Source organism: Petaurus breviceps, unplaced genomic scaffold (assembly GCF_028583685.1).
Source record: "Petaurus breviceps papuanus isolate PSGF00001 unplaced genomic scaffold, PetGlider_PUasm1.0 90845, whole genome shotgun sequence".
NCBI classification, from domain to species: domain Eukaryota; kingdom Metazoa; phylum Chordata; class Mammalia; order Diprotodontia; family Petauridae; genus Petaurus; species Petaurus breviceps.
Window position 1 is genome coordinate 13,473,965 of NW_027187359.1, and position 17,569 is coordinate 13,491,533.

At 39.7% G+C, this 17,569-nt stretch overlaps 1 protein-coding gene across 1 annotated transcript in view; it reads right to left on the reverse strand.

The window, feature by feature from the left end:
* Positions 1–17,569, reverse strand: part of CAPN14 (calpain 14) — a 65,223-nt gene that overhangs the window by 45,994 nt on the left and 1,660 nt on the right. The window contains exons 2-6 of the mRNA XM_069071814.1: positions 9,915–10,130; positions 8,233–8,302; positions 5,755–5,873; positions 5,442–5,578; positions 1,410–1,584 (exon numbers count right to left, since the gene is read on the reverse strand). Of these exons, the coding sequence (XP_068927915.1) occupies positions 1,410–1,584; positions 5,442–5,578; positions 5,755–5,873; positions 8,233–8,302; positions 9,915–10,130 (717 nt within the window). The remainder of the gene's footprint in view (positions 1–1,409; positions 1,585–5,441; positions 5,579–5,754; positions 5,874–8,232; positions 8,303–9,914; positions 10,131–17,569) is intronic.

Genomic DNA, 17,569 nt, shown 5'->3' on the forward strand with positions numbered 1-17,569 from the left:
AGGAAGGAAGGAAGGAAGGAAGGAAGGAAGGAAGGAAGGAAGGAAGGAAGGAAGGAAGGGAAGGACAGAGGGAGGGAGGAAGGAAGGAAGGAAGGAAGGAAGGAAGGAAGGAAGGGAAGGACAGAGGGAGGGAGGGAGGGAAAAGAAGGAAAGGAGGTAAGGAGGGAGAGAGGAAAGAAAGGAAGAAAGCATTTGTCATGAGCTCCCTGTGTGCAAAGCTTTGTACTAAGTGGGAGGAATACCATTGAAAAGATTGAAAAGTGAGATGATCTCTACTCTAAAGAAGCTTACATTCTAGGGAAGACAATACACATGAAAGGTAGCAGATGCAAGTCAAATGGAAAAGTCCCAAGGTCCTTAGAGTACAGCTGCACAGCCAATGCTAATGCCTTTTCTTTAATATCTTGTCCACTATTAAAATCACATCAGTTTCTGGTGCTAAACCCCCCTAAAAGTAAGTTGCAGAATGGGTGTCTAGCTGCACTGGTAGTTGGAGTTTCCTCACCTTAAAGTTCTCTCTACCAATAAAATCATAGATATGATGCCCCAGTCCCAAATGTGTACATATCATTCTCCCCTCCTCTGTCCCTGAGCATAAGCTAGCTGAGGGCAGAGACTATATCTGCATCAGTATCGCCCATCCCATAGAACAGTGTCTGGCACATTGGAGATATGTATCTACTGATTGATGGTATGCACTTGAGCACCAAAACTTGCAATAGAATCTGCAATGTTGGGGGGGGTTGGGTTGTTGTTGAGTCATCTTTCAATCATGTCCAATTCTTCATGATCCCACCTGGGGTTTTCTGGGCAAAGATATTGAAGCTGTTTGCCACTTCTTTCTCCAGTTCATTTTACAGATGAAGAAATTGAGGCAAACAGGGTTAAATGACTTGCCCAGGGTCACACAACTAGTAAATGTCTGAGGCTAGATTTGAATTCAGATCCTCCTGACTCCAGGGCTGTTGCTCTATCCACTGGACCACAGTGATAGGGGAAGGCAGAGTAATAGGTGTCATTTTCTAGCTAGCATAGGAGTCATTTTCAGGGATATACAAGCTAGGTGGTGGTAGAGCAGAGAGAAAGAACTCTGGATCTGGAATCAGGAAGACATGAATTCAAATTTGACATTGGGTACTTACTAGCTGCATGACCATGGGCAAGTCACTTTACCTCAAAAGCACCCACCTCCCAGGGTTGTTGTGAGAATAAAGTGAGAACATATTTGTAAAGTGCATCATAAACCTTAAAGTGCTTTCTTTAGAAATGCTAGCTTATCATCCAATGGAAACGCTGCATAGGGCAAGGGCATTAGAGCAGAAGGGAAGTAATTGAAGAGCACAGAGAGTGTAAGCTGGAGCATTGCTAGGGAGGGCAGTGTCAGAACAGGTCCAAGACCCGAATCTCACTCCTGAGTGGGTCTGACAGCCAATGAGGGATCGCTTGGAAGCCACTCTGGTGAGGATGTCCCAGAGGTCAAAGGGGGCCTTTGCTAGTTGAATTGTAGCCGTCACACCTCCCGTGAAGTCCACAAAGGCCTCTGAAACATGCCCAGTCTGCAGGTCTTCATAGGAACCTGAGAGCCTGCCAAAAGAGCAGAACAGGGAAGAATCATTTCTAAGAACTGCCCATCTTTTCTGGGTACTCTCCAGAGAGTTCTTCCAGCTTTGTGTTCCTATGAGTGCATTCTACCATCTATTTTTGATTCTCTAGGTATATGTATTTGACTCCCTCCTCCCAAGAAACAGAAGGGAAAGCAGACTCAGAAAAACAAGCCTCCCTTTAAGGGAAAGGAAGAGTGGGGAAAATTATTTCACATAAGTAGGATGAGCAAGTAGAAGATTATATAAACAAGGAGGAAGGGGTAGTAGGTATGAGTGATACTTGAATCTCATTCTCATCTAAAGTCATCAAAGGAGGGAAGAATTCACCCACTCACACACACACACACACAAACGCGTATTGAAATATATTTCACTTAACAGGGAAACAGGAGGAAAAGGGGGAAAGGGAGAGCGGAATAATAAGAGGAGTTAGATGAAGGGAGGAATTGGCCTGAAGCAAAACATACTGTTCAGGGGAGCAGATCTCCAACAGTGGTTTAAGGGGAAGATAAGGAAAGATAAGAAGGTGTGTTTGGGTACAGGGTGATGCAAAGAGGAGAGGGGAAGAGAGCAAAAGCTGATGATATAATTGGTCATTTAGAGAACCCTCAAAAGAGAGTCAACTACAAAATTAATTGAAACAATTAGCAGCTTCAACAAAGTTGCAAGATACAAAATAAACCGACACAAATCATCAGAATTTCTGTATGTTACCAATAAAATATAGTACGAAGAACTAAAAAGAGAAATTTCAATTAAAACAACTAGAGAAAGTGCAAATACTTCAGAATCTATCTTCCAAGACACACAGAGAAGCTCTATGAATACAAAACACTCTCATGGGTAGGCCAAGTCAATATCATAAAAATGACAATGCTCTGGGCAACTAGGTGGCACAGTGAATAGAGCACCAGTCCTAGAGTCAGGAGGACCTGAGTTCAAATCTGACCTCAGACACTTAACACTTACTAGCTCTTTGACCTTGGGCAAGTCACTTAACCCCAAATGCCTTGCCTTTCTCCCCTCCAAAAAGAAAAAAAAGTGACAATGCTCTCCAAGTTTACTTATTTAGTGCTACATCAATCCAACTACCAAAAGATTACTTTATAAAGCTAGAAGAACAATGACAAACTTTATCTGAAGGACTAAAAGTTCAAGAATCTCAAGAGAAATAATTTTCAAAAAGTAACAAGAAAAATAACCTAGTAGTACCACCATGCTACCAGACAATAATCATTAAATCAATTTGCTACAAGTTTAAAAAGAAAGATATCCATCAGTGGAATGGATTAGGTATACAACATACAGAATTTTAAAACACAGTAGCCTATTATTTGATGATTCCAAAGATCCCAGTTACTGAGGTAAGTACTTACTACTCAACAAAACTTTTGAGAAAACTTGGAAAGCAGTCTGGCAGAAACTAGGTACAGAATCTATATAGACCAACCTCTCACACTATGCCAAGAAAAGTTCCAAATGGGTACAAGATTTAGATCTAGAATGACATCATAAACAAATTAACTGTCAGATCCATGGATAGGTAAAAAGTTCATGACCAGACAACAGAGAGAGCGAATGGTAAGATAGAGATGTAATGTAAAATAAACAATTTTCATTACATGCAGTTTTAAAATTCAGTACAAAGTTAGATGAGAAACAAGTAAGTGGAAAAAAATATTTGCAACAAATTTCTCTAATAAAAATCTAATTTCTAAAACATATAAGGAACTGATTTAAATTTATAAGAATAAGAGCTGTTCCTCAATTTTTATATAGTCGAAGGATATTAACAGTCAAGAAGAAAAAATCAAAGCTGTCAATAGCCCCATGGGGGGGGATACTCTAAATAGCTAATAAATTTAAAAGTTCTGAGTCAGATTCTACCTCACACTCATCAGACTGGCAAATAAATAATTTCCTAATAAAAAAGGAAAACAACAAATGTCAAAGGGTCTGTAGAAAAACAGATATAGTGACATACCACTGGTAGAGCTAAGAACTTTTACAACCATTTTGGAAAACAATTTGGAACTCTGGCCAAAAAATTATTAAACTATATATATAACCGTTGACCCAGCAATACAACTACTCCAAAGAAATTTTTTTAAATGAATGGGATACACATTTACATATATATATACATATATACGTATATGTATATGTGTGTATATATGCATATATTATATTAAGTGGCTTTCAGTCATGTCTGACTCTTTGTGACCCCATTTTGGGGTTTTCTTGGCAAAGATATTGGAGTGGTTTGCCATTTTTTTCTCTAGTTTATTTGACAGATGAGTAACTAAAGCAAATTGTATGACTTGCCAGGGTCTCACAGCTGGTAAATGTCTGAGGCCAGATTTGAACTCATGGAGATGAGTCTTCCTGGCTATAAGAAATGATGAAAGGAATAGTTTCAGAGAAACATCAGAAGATTTGTATGAATTACTGAAGAGTAAAGTGAGCAGAACCAGTTATACAATAACAATAGTATTGTAAAGACAAACAATTTTGAAAGACTTAGGAACACTGATCAAAGCAATGACCAATGATAGTTTCTGAGAACTCAAGGTGAAGTGTGCTACCCACCTCCAGATAAAGAGATGATGGGCTCAGAGGTCAGACTGAGGAATAAATGTTGAACTTGACTAATTCATGTTTTTCTTTTTCTAGATTACACATGTTTGTAATAAGGGTTTTGTTTTTCCTTTCTATTTTAATGGGAAAGGGAGAAGCTGGAAGGCAGGTGGAATGGAGAAAAGGAGGACTTTCATTAAACAAAGTGAATTTATTTTGAAAAAATACAGGTCCTCTTTAAAACAAACAAATTCCATCCATACCTATAAGAAACCTAGTGACTATGAATTAAAATTCAGGAATTCTTATTCAGGACCTCATCACCTGAATGAATTCCTTGTTTAAGTCATTTCTCTGCTCACTGACCTCGTTTTCCTCCCTATAAAGTTTTCCCTTTATGCTTCTAGAGCAGAGTTTGGAGAATTACAATAAAAGAAAGACAGAGAAAACACATAGGGTATAGATCATAGATCATAATAAAGCCCAGATCTAGAACTGGAGGGGACCTCAGAGATTATTTAACTCAACCCCTTTATTTTAAAGGTGAGGAAACTGAGGCTTGAGGAAGCTGAGTTATTTGTCCAAGCCCACATAAATAAGAGCCAGAGGCAGGATTTTAATTCACATCTTTTGACCCTGGAGAGAGAATCAGAGATACAGAGACAATCAGAGTCACAGACATAGACATGTACAGAGAAACACAGAAAAGGGGAGAAGAGTTCACTCCAAATCAGACTTCTTCCAGAATCTTCCTTCTCTGCTTTTGCCATATCATCACCCTGTGAAACCTCTGCCTTGTAGTTCCCTTTCTTTACTGATAACTCCTTCCCAAGGACCATCATTTTATGAAGGATCCTGACCATATTTCTCCTTATTTACCCCTGGACTTTCTGAAATCTACCTCCTCCTCGATGCCATATTGTGCTAATACAAGTACTTTTCCTCTGTCCTTCCCATGTCCCACTTGTCTTCCCTTCCCAATTCTCTTTTGTGGCTCTGGTAAGAATATCCCAGAGGGTGGAAGCTATTGTTGTCTTCCTTACCCCATTAAAAGTCTAGACTTTCCTTGCTTGCTTGAATCATATCCCCAGTGCTTAAAGGCACAGTGTCTGACACATAGCAAGAGCTTAATTCTCTATATTCTTCCATCTTTCCATTTATCTAGCTAATTATCTAACTATCCATTCATCCACCTTTTAAAAAATCTATCCACCTATCCTTATCTATCCTATCTATCTGAATGTCTAATGCTTCTCTTACTTGGCATACGCCTTTTCCAGCAGTGCTGCCCAGAACAAGTTCTTGCAGGTGGAAGAGACAAATACCAGTTGATCAGCCTCATTCACGGGTAGACGGTCATCAACCACAACAGGAATCCATTCACCAAAATGCCAGAACTGGAAAGAAAGCCAGACATGCTCAGTGATAATAGGACTGTGGTGAAGATGGAGAACCCAGCTTGTTAGATAAGGCTTCCATCCAAGATACCACCCGGTTGTACTCAGCCCAGACATTTGTAGGAGAAAGCTCCACCTGTCACCTCCTTACAGGTGGTCTCAGGAAGGAGACTTACTTGAAAGAGGAAGATGCCAGCATATTTCTTGGTGAAACTCTGCTTCAGAGGCACTACCCGCCTCAGAATGTCCCAATGGAATGTGAGAGCTTCCAGTGCAGCCAAGAACCAGCAGTTTCCTGGACCAAAACAACACACAATTCACTTTTCTTCACTTCAACAAATATTTGTTAAATGTGCAATATAACATAGGGGAAAAGAACAATAATTATTAACATTTAGGTAGCCCTTACTATTAGCCAGGCACTGTGCTAAGTGTTTTTACAATTATTATATCATTAATCTTTACAGTTTTCCTGTAGGAGGTAGGTTATCTTTCAGACTGCTGGCCCAGCACTAATAATAATCAGCCATAACAATAATAGCTCACATTCATATAATGCGTTAAGTTTTATAGAGCACTTTACAAGTAAGATTTCATTTTATCCTCACATCAGGCCTGGGAGATAGGTGCAATTATTATCCCCATTTTACAGATTAGTCAACCGAGACAGACAGAGAGGTTAAGTTACCAGCTAGTAAGTGTTGGAGGCTGGATTAGAACTCAAATTTTCCTGACTCTAGGTTCAGTGCCCTATTCACTGCTTCACCTAGTAGTCTATCAGAGCATCGCATGACAAAGCCTTGCCTTCTAAGAGCTTTGTCATCTTATTGGGAATGCAACTAGCCAACAAGAAAATGATACTGATATTCAGGAACAGTATATGCTACTTTTCTTTTTTTTTTACTGGAGCAGTGATTTCATTAGTCACTCTAAGGGACTTCCAGTGTGGAAGCTTCTTCTACAAATGCAGGCAAGCACCTTTTCTACAATGTATAGTCTCATTGCCCCCAGGAACTAACTTTTCCAAGGTCATACTGCCAGGATATATCAGAAATAGGACTGGAACCAAGGCCTTGTTGGCTCTGAGGTCAACTCTCAATTCACTTCCCCCATGTTGACTCTCTTTAAATAAAATCTACATCGACTTCAATGTAACAGCACAAGAAGATCTGATTTAGACAATATTGCCACAGGAAGTCAGGAAGGGGTTGGGGGGGAGTTGATGTTGGCTTAATTGTTTTCTTCTCAGAGGGTTAGTATGAAGGTCAAATTAAATAATACAGTTGGAAGTGTTTTGTGGTCTCCTACAGACCAGTCACTGAATGGGAATAATCCATGAATGTTGGCAATGCAAAAGCAAAACATAAACATTATAAATTGCTGAACAGGTGCCAGTCTGCATAGTTAGCAATAGTTTACTCCCTAGGACACTACACCAAGTAAATGACAAAAAAGGAAAGCACCCCAGAACTTCAAAGCATTCCAGTGAAGTGTATGCAGTTCTGAAAGTGCAGACAGGAAGACCTGTGTTCAAATCCCACCTCTGACAAGTAGCAGTTCTGTGACCATAAGCTGGTCACGTAATGCCTCTGAGATGTCTGCAGATACTCATAGTAACCACCTCATAGAGATGTTACAAGACTCAAATCAGTTAATGTAGGTAAAGTGCTTTGCAAATCTAAGAGTACAATGTAAGGATCTGTTGTTAGACAGATAACAAGATGTAAGATTCACTTAAAGCAATCATTTAGGGGCCACTAGGCAGTGGAAACAGTGGATGGAGCACTGGCCCTGGAGTCAGGAGCACCTGAGTTCAAATCCAGCCTCAGACACCTACTAGAGATATGATCCTGAACAAGTCACTTAACTCCAATTGCCTCCCAAAATAGAAATGCATCACATAATTTGTCTGAGACTCAATTTTTTTCCTCTTTAAAATGGAGAGAATAATGCTCACACTACCTACCTCTTAGTCTTATCATAAGGAGAGTGCTTTGCAAACTTTAAAGGAAATTGCCATATAAATGCAAGCTTTTATTCTTCATCAGAGAGGTTAATTTGAATAGTACAAGTAATTTAAAAAAAAGAGCTGAACTAGGGTACTGGCAGTGAGAATGGAGTAACAGTGATGGATGTAAAATATTGTGGAAGAAGAATTGGCAGGATTTGGCAACTGACGGGAGGTTGGGAGGGGAAGAGATGGGGAAGGTTTTAGGCGATCTTAAAATCTCAAGCCTTGGTAGCTCAGAAAGTGTCATGATTGGCAAAAAATCAATTCATATGAAGAGAAGACAAATTTGTATTTCAACATGTTGAGTTTGCAACCCATCCAGATGGCAATGTCCAGCAGGACTGAAGTTCAGGCAGATCAGAGCCTGAGATGCAGATTGGACAGTCCCACTGATGTAGTGTTATAAGGGATTTCTAAGGGGAATGAGGAAAATAGAAAGTGGCTTGAGCCTTAGGATATGCAGACATTTAGCAGGGCAGGAGGAGGATGTAAAGTCATCTAAAGGAAACAGAACTCCTTAACATCCTCAGTTTCTTCCTGGCTCCCAAACTCTCCAATACATCCCTGCTGATTCCTTGGGAAAAAAAGAATGGAGAAAAGGATTGGGGGCAAGGGAAAGGGGAAAGAGCAGAAGTAGACTCACCTACTATTCCCTGGCACAGACCCAGTCTTCCTATTCTGCTTGAATAGAATACAGGGTTCTCGTGCAGCTCCTGGGAGAACAGACAGGAAACCATCACATACCGGAAGCTCCTTTCCAGCCCCCTTATAACCAGTACAAGTCAGAAGCCTGATATGAGATTTGGACTCTCAGGAGTTCTGGAGACAATAGAGTGTCATAGAAAGCACACAGAACTGGGAGTCAGCTGATTTTGGGTTCAAATCCTGGCTTTGCCACTTATTCCCAGTACAGCCTTGATGCTCTTCTTTTCTAGGTCTCAGTTTCTTCATTTGTAAAATGAAAGAGGAGATCTCTAGAGTTCCTTCTAGTTCTAACATTCTGTGATGCTATAATCTTCTCATATTGAGCCTGGAAATTCATTTACCTGGAGGTTTTGGCAATAACAGAAGCATTTCTGAAATGTATAGTCTTTACCTCTCCTTGCTCTGAATGATTTATACTGTCCTCTTCCTCCTCCCTGACTTTTTCAGCAAGTGCTGGACTGTGGAGTGGGCCTTTTTGCACAAGGGTTGGACTAAGTGGTCTCTGCAACTGCTGTAATTCTCAAGTTCTGTGATTCTGAGAGGGGGTAGGCATCAAGGTGAGGGTCACCCCTTATTCATTTACCAAACTGTTTTCAAGGATTTGAAGAACTGTTAGGTGAAAGAAGGATTATTATTAGACTCGTTCTGCTTGGTCCCCTGGAAGCAATGAATGAAAGCTGCCAAGAGGCAGATATCAGGTGGATATGTGGGGGAAAAAATTCTTGATAGGTAGAACTGCAGACAAATGGAAGGGTTGCCTCAGAAAGTAGTAGGCTCCCCTTTACTGGAGATCTTCAAGCAGAAGTTAATGGTCACTTGTCTCTGACATTTACTAGGTATAAGACCACGGGCAAGTTAATTACCCTTTCTCAGACTCTGTCTCATCTGTGAGAGGGGAATAATAATAACTATAGCGTTCACCTCTTAGTGTTGTTGTCAAGCTCAAATCAGATGATATATGGAACACATTTGGCAAAGAGGAGTAAGCTTGGTGTAATGGCTTGTATCAGACTTGGATTTAGGAATACCTAAGTTCAAATACTACCCCTGAGACTTACTAGCTATACAACTCTGGACAAGTCATCTAAGCTCTCTCAACCTTAGTTTCCTCATCTGTAAAATGCAAATGGTAAAGACTCATGGAATTGTCATGAGGCTGAGATAGTGTACATAATATACCTTTTAAGCATTTAAGCACTATATAACTGTTAGTTATTATTTAAATAATAAACTTAATTATATAAATTATTAGCTATTGAACTGATTATATATGCCAATTGCGATTGTGACTTAAAGAATATTAAGATTTACAAATATGTTTCTCACAACTATGTGAAGTAACGTATGTATTATCTCCTTAGTTATAGAAGAGGAAACTGAGGCTCCAAAAAATTGAGTGACTTTCCTGAGATGGAACGGGTCATCTATAACAAAGAAACTTGTCCCCAGGTCATCTGACACCAAAGCTAGTTCTTTTTTTCTGTCTCTAATGTTTTCTCTAATGAAGACTGGAAAGTGAAATGTCTTAGACTCCTCCAAAGAAAGGTACTGGATAGATAGATAAAAGAGTTCCACTTGAAAAGATACACCCTTCTTTCAGGAACTCAGGCAGTAACTCACAGTAGGTCTCTTCCACTGCAGGGTTGGGGGCAGCTTCTGCAAAAGGGATCCTCTGCCTATGGAGCTCATGTCAGCTGGAAAGCTGTCATCTTCAAAGAGGTGATTGTTCCTCAGGCATGTTTCCAGCAAGGTCTCATAGTCTTGGTTTAGCTGCTGATGGGACCTTCCAAAGGATTCCCTCCGGAAAGAGGAATAACGGGGCCTTGGACCTTTCCCCTTCAGGAATGAGCACAAAGACATAGCTGGCTATGTTTCTGACAGTTGGTAATCCACAAAGAATCTTGTTATCTGCACCTGAAATGAATTATGAAAGGTCAATTTGGTTTTTTTTACAACTATAATTTTTCAATGTGGTAGAGAAAATTGAAAGTGAGCCTTTGAGTCAGGAAGGCCTGGATTCAAGTTCAACCTCACAAATTCTGGCTGTGAGACCATAGGCAAGTCCCTTAACCACTTGGTGCCCCAGACATCTCTAAGTTTACTAATTAGTGACCTATCAGTATTGTGTATGGAACTACCATACTAGAAGTTCCCTAACTGAATGAAATCACGGATTTAGATCCTTACTCTCACAAGTAATTTTTATTTTTCATTTGATATGGAGGAGAAAGAGGGAGTGGTGGTTTGAGGAGAGAAAAAACTATTTTAAAAGAGATTGACTGAAATAGATTAGGTACTCAAGACATAGTAATCAATGACTATTGTAATCTACTGTTTGATAAAACTAAAGACTCCAGCTTCTGGAATAAGAACTCACTATTTGACAAAAACTGCTGGGAAAACTGGAATATAGTGTGACAGAAACTGTGTATAGACCAATATCTTACACTGTATACAAAAATAAAGTCTAAATGGGTTCACAATTTAGTTATAAAGGCTGATATTATAAGCAATTTGGGAGAGCAAGGAATAGTTTTCCCGTCAGATTTATAGAGGAGGGAAAAATTTATGAGCAAACAAGAGACAGAGAGCATTAAAAATGCAAAATGGATAATTTTGATTACTTTAAATTGAAAAGTTTTTGTACAAACAAAGCCCACATAAACAAGATTAGGAGGGAAGCAGAAAAATGAATGTCTCTGATAAAGACCTCATTTCAAAAACATTCAGAGAACTGAGTCAAATTCATAAGAATATGTCATTCCCCAATTGATAAATGGTCAAAGAATATGAACAAGCAGTTTTCAGAAGAAAAAAATAAAGATATCTATAAGCATATGAAAAAATCCTCTAAATCACTATTGATCAGAGAAATGCAAATCAAAACAATTCTTGGGTACCACATCTCACCGGTCAGATTGGCTAACATGACAAAACAGGAAAATGATCAATGTCCAGGGTTGTATAGCTAGTAAGTCTCAGGGGTAGGATTTGAACTCAGGTATTCCTAAATCTAAGTCAAATACAAGCCATTACACCAAGTTTCCTCCTCTTTGCCAAATGTGTTCCATATATTATCTGGGAAAATTGGAACACTAATGCATTGTTGGTAGAGTTGTGAATGGATCCAACCTTTCTGGAGAGCAATTTGGAACTATGCCCAAAGGGCTATAAAAATGTACATACACTTTGACCCAGCAATACCACTTCTAGGACTGTATCCCAAAGAGATCATACAAGTGAGAAAAGGACTCTCATTTGCAAAAATATTTATAGCAGCTCTTTTTGTGGTGGCAAGGAATTAGAAACCAAGGGAATGCCTATTAATTGGGGAATGGCTAAACAAGTTGTGGTATATGAATGTAATGGAATACTGCTGTGCTATAAGAAATGAGGAACAAACAGACTTCATAATAACCTGGAGAGACTTATATAAACTGACGCTGAGTGAGGACAGCAGAATCAGGAGAACATTGTACACAATTACAGATATATGGTATCTGTGATGACTGACTTTGGCATACTGGGCTCATCTAAGCAATGCAACGCTATAAGACAACTCCAAAGGATGCATGATGGAAAGGCTATCGCCATCCAGAGAAAGAATTATGGAGTCTGAATGCAGATTGAAGCAAACTACTTGCTCGTTCTCTCTTTCATTTTGTTTTGTGTTGTTTCTTCTTCTTCATTATTCATTCCTTTGGTCATAATTCTTCTTTACAACTTGACTAATGTTTAATGTGAAGGTATATGTAGAATGTATATTGGATTGCAGCTGCCATGGGGAAGAGTGGGGAGGTGAGGGGAGAAAATCTGAAACTCAAAAACTTGTGGAACTGAATGTTATAAACTAATAGTAAATAATTAAAAAAAAAAGAGAGACTGACAATATCTTCAAACCTTAGTCAGAGGTCTTGATTTCACACCTTGACAGAGTGATAGGATCCTTAACTTTATTGGACAATAATGGAGTTCTTGTCAGATGGCTGATATGACATAGAACAAGTCGGTATGATCAGAGAAAGCTGTCAGGTTGAAGGGTTGTGATTGTGTTGCTAAAGTTAGGCCTTCTTACATACAAGATTTAGAGCTGAAAGGAAACTCGTGGGGTTGTTGTTCAGTCATTTCAGTCGTGTCTGCTAACTCTCCATGACCTCATCTGAGGTTTTCTCAGCAAAGATACTGAAGTAGTTTGCCATTTCCTTCTCCATCTCATTTTCCAGATATCAGAAACTGAGGCAAATAGGATTAAGTTACTTGCCCAGAGTCATACAGCCAGTAAGTGCCTGAAGCCAGATTTGAACTCAGGAAGATGTCTTCCTGATTCCAGCCGTGGCACTTTGTCACCTAGCTGCCACAAAAGGAAATTCGGGGCTCTTCAATCCATTAATCTTTAATCCATTCCCTTCATTTTTCAGATGAGAAAACCAAGGTCCATAAAAGTTAAGTGACTTGCCCAAGGTTACACAGGTAGAAAGTGGTAGAGACGAATTTTAAACCTAGTTCTTTTGATTCCAGACCTAGTGCTCTTACTGCTACATAAGGCTGCCCACAAAATAACCTTTCAAAATGGAAAGGGTTCCCCCCATTGCTCCATGATTCCAGAGTGAAGGGCATTCCTCTCCTTTTAGGGGCAGGGGGCAGGAAAGCCAGTGTCGGAACTCTTGTTTAATTGGCTTGAGGTCAGGCCTACCTAGGAATTATCACTGAGCAATAGCTGGTATAGCTTAGGTCTGTGATGAAGAATGAATATCCTCAGGTCCCTCTCACTTGCTGTCCTTCCCCTCCCAGCGTGTTTCTCACTCTAAAGACATTATAACCATGACTCAAATGCCTTCTCACCCTGAAATTTCCCTCAGGTCTGGAGCTTTGTCACCCTGGAAATTTCTTTCCACTATTCTTGCCCCCCATTTGCCCTTCAGTGAGTTCCTTCTAGGGCCTCCCTCTTGTAAACAGAGAGGTCCAGGCTTGTTCCCCTCCCAGCTCTGCTTCTAATACTTTCTCCATCCCCTCTATATTTTAGCTCCCTTTTACATGTTGACTCCCCCCATTATAATGTAAGCTCCCCAAGGTCAGGAATTATCTTTCTTTTCGCTTGTATTTATATCCTCTGTGCTTAGCACAGTGTCTGGCACATAGGAAACATTGTCTCACTCTTATACAACACTTGACTTCTGCTTTTGAATTATGAGATTATAACATTTAAAACTAAATGGCCTTGGGCAAGTTACTTAACCCCAATTGCTTAAAAAAAAAAAACTAAATGGCAACTTAGAGTCCAACCATTTAATTTTATAGATGAAGAAACACACATGGAAGAAGTGAAACTAATTTTTCATGGACCCAGGTAACAAGAAGGGGAGCCAGTTATAACCCTGGTTGGATGCCTCCAAACCCAAAGCTCTTTCCATGATACCTTACTACCTCTGAAGATCGCTGGGGAACTTTGAACCAGAAGGGCACTTAGTAATGACCCTTAGTTTATAGATAAGAAAGTTGAGGCTTAGATAGACTATGAGTCTTGTCTACAATGTACAACTAAGTTAGTAGTTATGACAAGAACCCGAGTCTCTGTGCCCTCCCTATCCTGCCAAATTCTATCTTTCTTTCCTTAAATTCTCTCCAGTCAATAAGTCAATAAGCATTTATTAAGTCCTAACAATGATCCAGGAGTTGTACTAAGCAGTATGAATACAAAAAATAAAAATTTTAAAAAGCAGTATCTGCCCTAAAGGAGCTTAAATTTAATGGGAAAGACAACACAAAGAGGCATACCTCAGAGATATGATGGGCTTGGTTCCAGACCGCTGCAACAAGGTGAGTGTTGTAATAAAGCCAGTCATGTGAATTTTTTGGTTTCCCAGTGCATAGAAAAGCTATGTTTATACTATATTGCAGTCTATTAAGCTGTATGATGGTATTATGTCTAAAAAATGTACATACCTTAATTAAAAGCATATTTTATTGCCTAAAAATGCTATCATCTGAGGCTTCAGTGAATTATAATCTTTTTTACTAGTGGAGGGTCTTGCCTTGATGTTAATGGCTTCTTACTAATCAGATGATGGTTGCTGAAGGTTGGGGTGGCTGTGGCAATTTCTTAAAATAAGGCAATGAAGGTTGCCTCATGGATTGACTCTTCCTTTCACTTGAACACTTGGAGGCCGTTGTAGGGTTATTAATTCACTTAATTTAGATATTGTTGTGTCTCAGGGAATAGGGGGAGGGAGAGGTGGGGAACTGCTGGTTGGCAGAGCAGTCAGAATGCACACAACATTGTTTATAAATTTTCTGTCTTATATGGACACGGTTCGTGGTACCCCAAAACAATGCTAATAGTAACAGCAAAGATCACAGATTACAGTTCACCGTAACAAATAATAACAATTAAAAGGTTAGAAATATTGTCAAAACTGCTAAAATGTGACATAGAGACTCAATGTGAGCACAAAAAAGAAAAAAAATGGTGTCAAAAACCTTGCTTGATTCAGGGTTGCCACAAACTTTCAATTAAAAAAAAACCCAAAACTCTGCAATATCTGTGAAACTCAATAAAATAACACAAAATAAAACGAGGTCTGCCTGTACTGAACAGAGGCATACAAGATACATAGAGAGGCAATTCAAGGCAAGGGAAGGCATTAGCAGCAAGGGGGTGGGGAAGGTGCAAGAAAGGTCTCCTGCAGAAGGTAGCATTTGTTCTGAGTCTTAAAGGAAGCCAGGGATATGAAGAAACAAAGGTAAGAAGGGAGTACATCCCAGACCCAGGGGAACTACAAGGGTAAAGGCATAAGGGATGGGAGATGGTGTCTTATGTGTGAAGAACAAGAAGTTAGGCCAGTATGGCTGGACCCTGCTGCTTCAGGCATTAGCCTTTCGCACCTTCACTGACTGGTCTACCAGGCCCCCCGTGTCAAACTTCTGATACCCCTTTTACTCTGCTGAGTATAAGGGGCATCCCAAAAATCTTATAGCAGTTTTAAGCTATCCAAACTAATGGCTTAAAACTGCACTAAGTCTTTAGGAATACCCAGTATAACTTTGCACAGGTATAATAATTTATACTTATATTTTCACTGGCCAATGCTATCCAAAATATCATATATTTGACTTCATTGAAATTAGAAGGGATTTTAAAGATCTTCCAATACAGTGGTTCTTAATGTTGGGTCCAGGAACTAGTTTTAAAAAATATTTTGATTATTATATTTTAATACAATTGGTTTACTTTTTATTTTATAGCTATAGAATTAAAATATGATCATAATGACATCAATTACTATGTTTGGGGGGATTGCCTGGAAAACTCATTCAAGACCAGTAGCCCTTACCAAACTGTGACACATTAAGACTGACTAAATTGCATCCACTCAGCCCAGCTAACTGTATTTATGCCAAGTCATCTCCAAGGAGCTGGTTTCCCATAGTGGACTCATTCACAGGATCAGAGAATTAAGACTAGGAGAGACATTGAAGGTCACCAAGGCCTACTTTCTCATTTTCAGATGAGAAAGTGGAGGCCCAAAGAGTGTGAAGGTATTTACTTGGGGCCATGGAACTAATAAGTGAGTAAGAATTTTAACCCAAGTCTTCTTGGCTCCAGAATCTAGCATTCTGTCCTTTATGTTACAGTGACAAACATGCCTTTCCACCCCAATGAAGGTAGAAACAAGTGGAGTATGTAGAAGGAGAATCAGATTGCAGGGGGAAAGAGGTTCTCTGGACTTCCCCAACCTTTTCACCTTCTGCCTTCCCATTACTTAAGGTCAGATTGACCAGCTGCCATGTCCACCTAGCCAAATCCAATCTATCCTCTTAGGCCTATTACAAGTCCTACCTCCTTCAAGAAGCCTTCCCTGACCACAGTATCTTTATAGTTATTGAGTCAATTTTCAGTCATGTCTGAACCCTTTTGGGGTCTTCTTTAAAAGATACTGGAGTAGCTTGCTATTTCCTTCTCCACTTCATTTTACAGATGAGGAAACTGAGACAAACAGGGTTAAATGACTTGCCCAGGGTCACATAACTAGTAAGTGTCTGAGAACAGATTTGAATTCAGAAAGAGGAGTCTCCCTGACCCCAGGTGTCCTTTGCACCACCTAGCTGCCCTCCTGACTGTATTGGCTCATACCTATTTCTCTTCTTTCTGACTTCCTATCTTGGTCATTGTCTAGGTAAAATTTTGGCACTTAATTGTATCCTGTCTACATAACCTATATGGGATACTTATTTTCTGTTACCTCATACATATAATAATCAGTCTACTTGAGCATGGCAGATCTGCCTTTGATATAATGTTTAATATGGAGATAACAGCCCCTATCTATGTGGTATTTTGAGGTTTGCCAGGCATTTGATCTACATGTTCTCATACAACCCTGTGAAGTATTCTCCTTTCTTAGAGATGAGTAACCTGAGGCTTTCTAGTCAGATAGCTTGTGACTTGCCTAAGGTCCCAACCTGTCTGAGGTTAATTAAAACAGAAGCTTTCCTGACTTCAATATCAGCCCTTTGGTCACTGCCCCATGTTGCTTCCCTAATGTAGAAACCTAATAGGCCACAAAAGTAAAACCTTGTTAAAGTGATGAGGAAACTGCGGGGCACCGCGAAGAACACTGGATTTTGAGTCAGACTGTCAGAGGGATTTTGAGGAAGCCAAGTCTCTGGGCCTCAATTTCCTGATCTCTAAAATAGTTTTCGTACTGAATTATTTCAGAGCTCTCTTCTACTTCTACCTGTCTAGTTTTATGAACTGAATTGAAATGAAATGAATAGAAAAATGCCTCTTGCTCCTCAATATCTTTCTCTTTAAGCACTGATAGGTCAGGTAAATCTCCTTGTGCTCTGCAAAGTTCCAAAATACGCAGACAGGGAAGAACCTGACCACCTCTCCCATCCCTCCTGCCACCACAGAGGAGACATAATCTAGATCATATTACTGTGGGCTTCTTAGCAGGAAGAGAAATAGAGACAGAGACAGACAGAGACAGAGAGACAGATACAAAGAGAGACAGAGAGAGAGAGAGAAACACTGTTTCTATTCCTAACATGGGTCCTTTATTAGGGCTTGGGGCTTATTCCAGATTGATTCCATTTTTCTTCCTTCTTTCACCCCTTCTCTCTCTTTACCCTTCCCTTCCCTCTCTTTCTGTCTTCCTCTCTCTCTCCTTTTTTCTTCCTTTCTCCTTCCCTCTCTTTATCTCTCTGTCCTTCTTCCCCTGTCTCTTTCCTTCACTCTGCCTCTCCGCTTTCCTCTCCTCTTTCTCTTTTCCTTT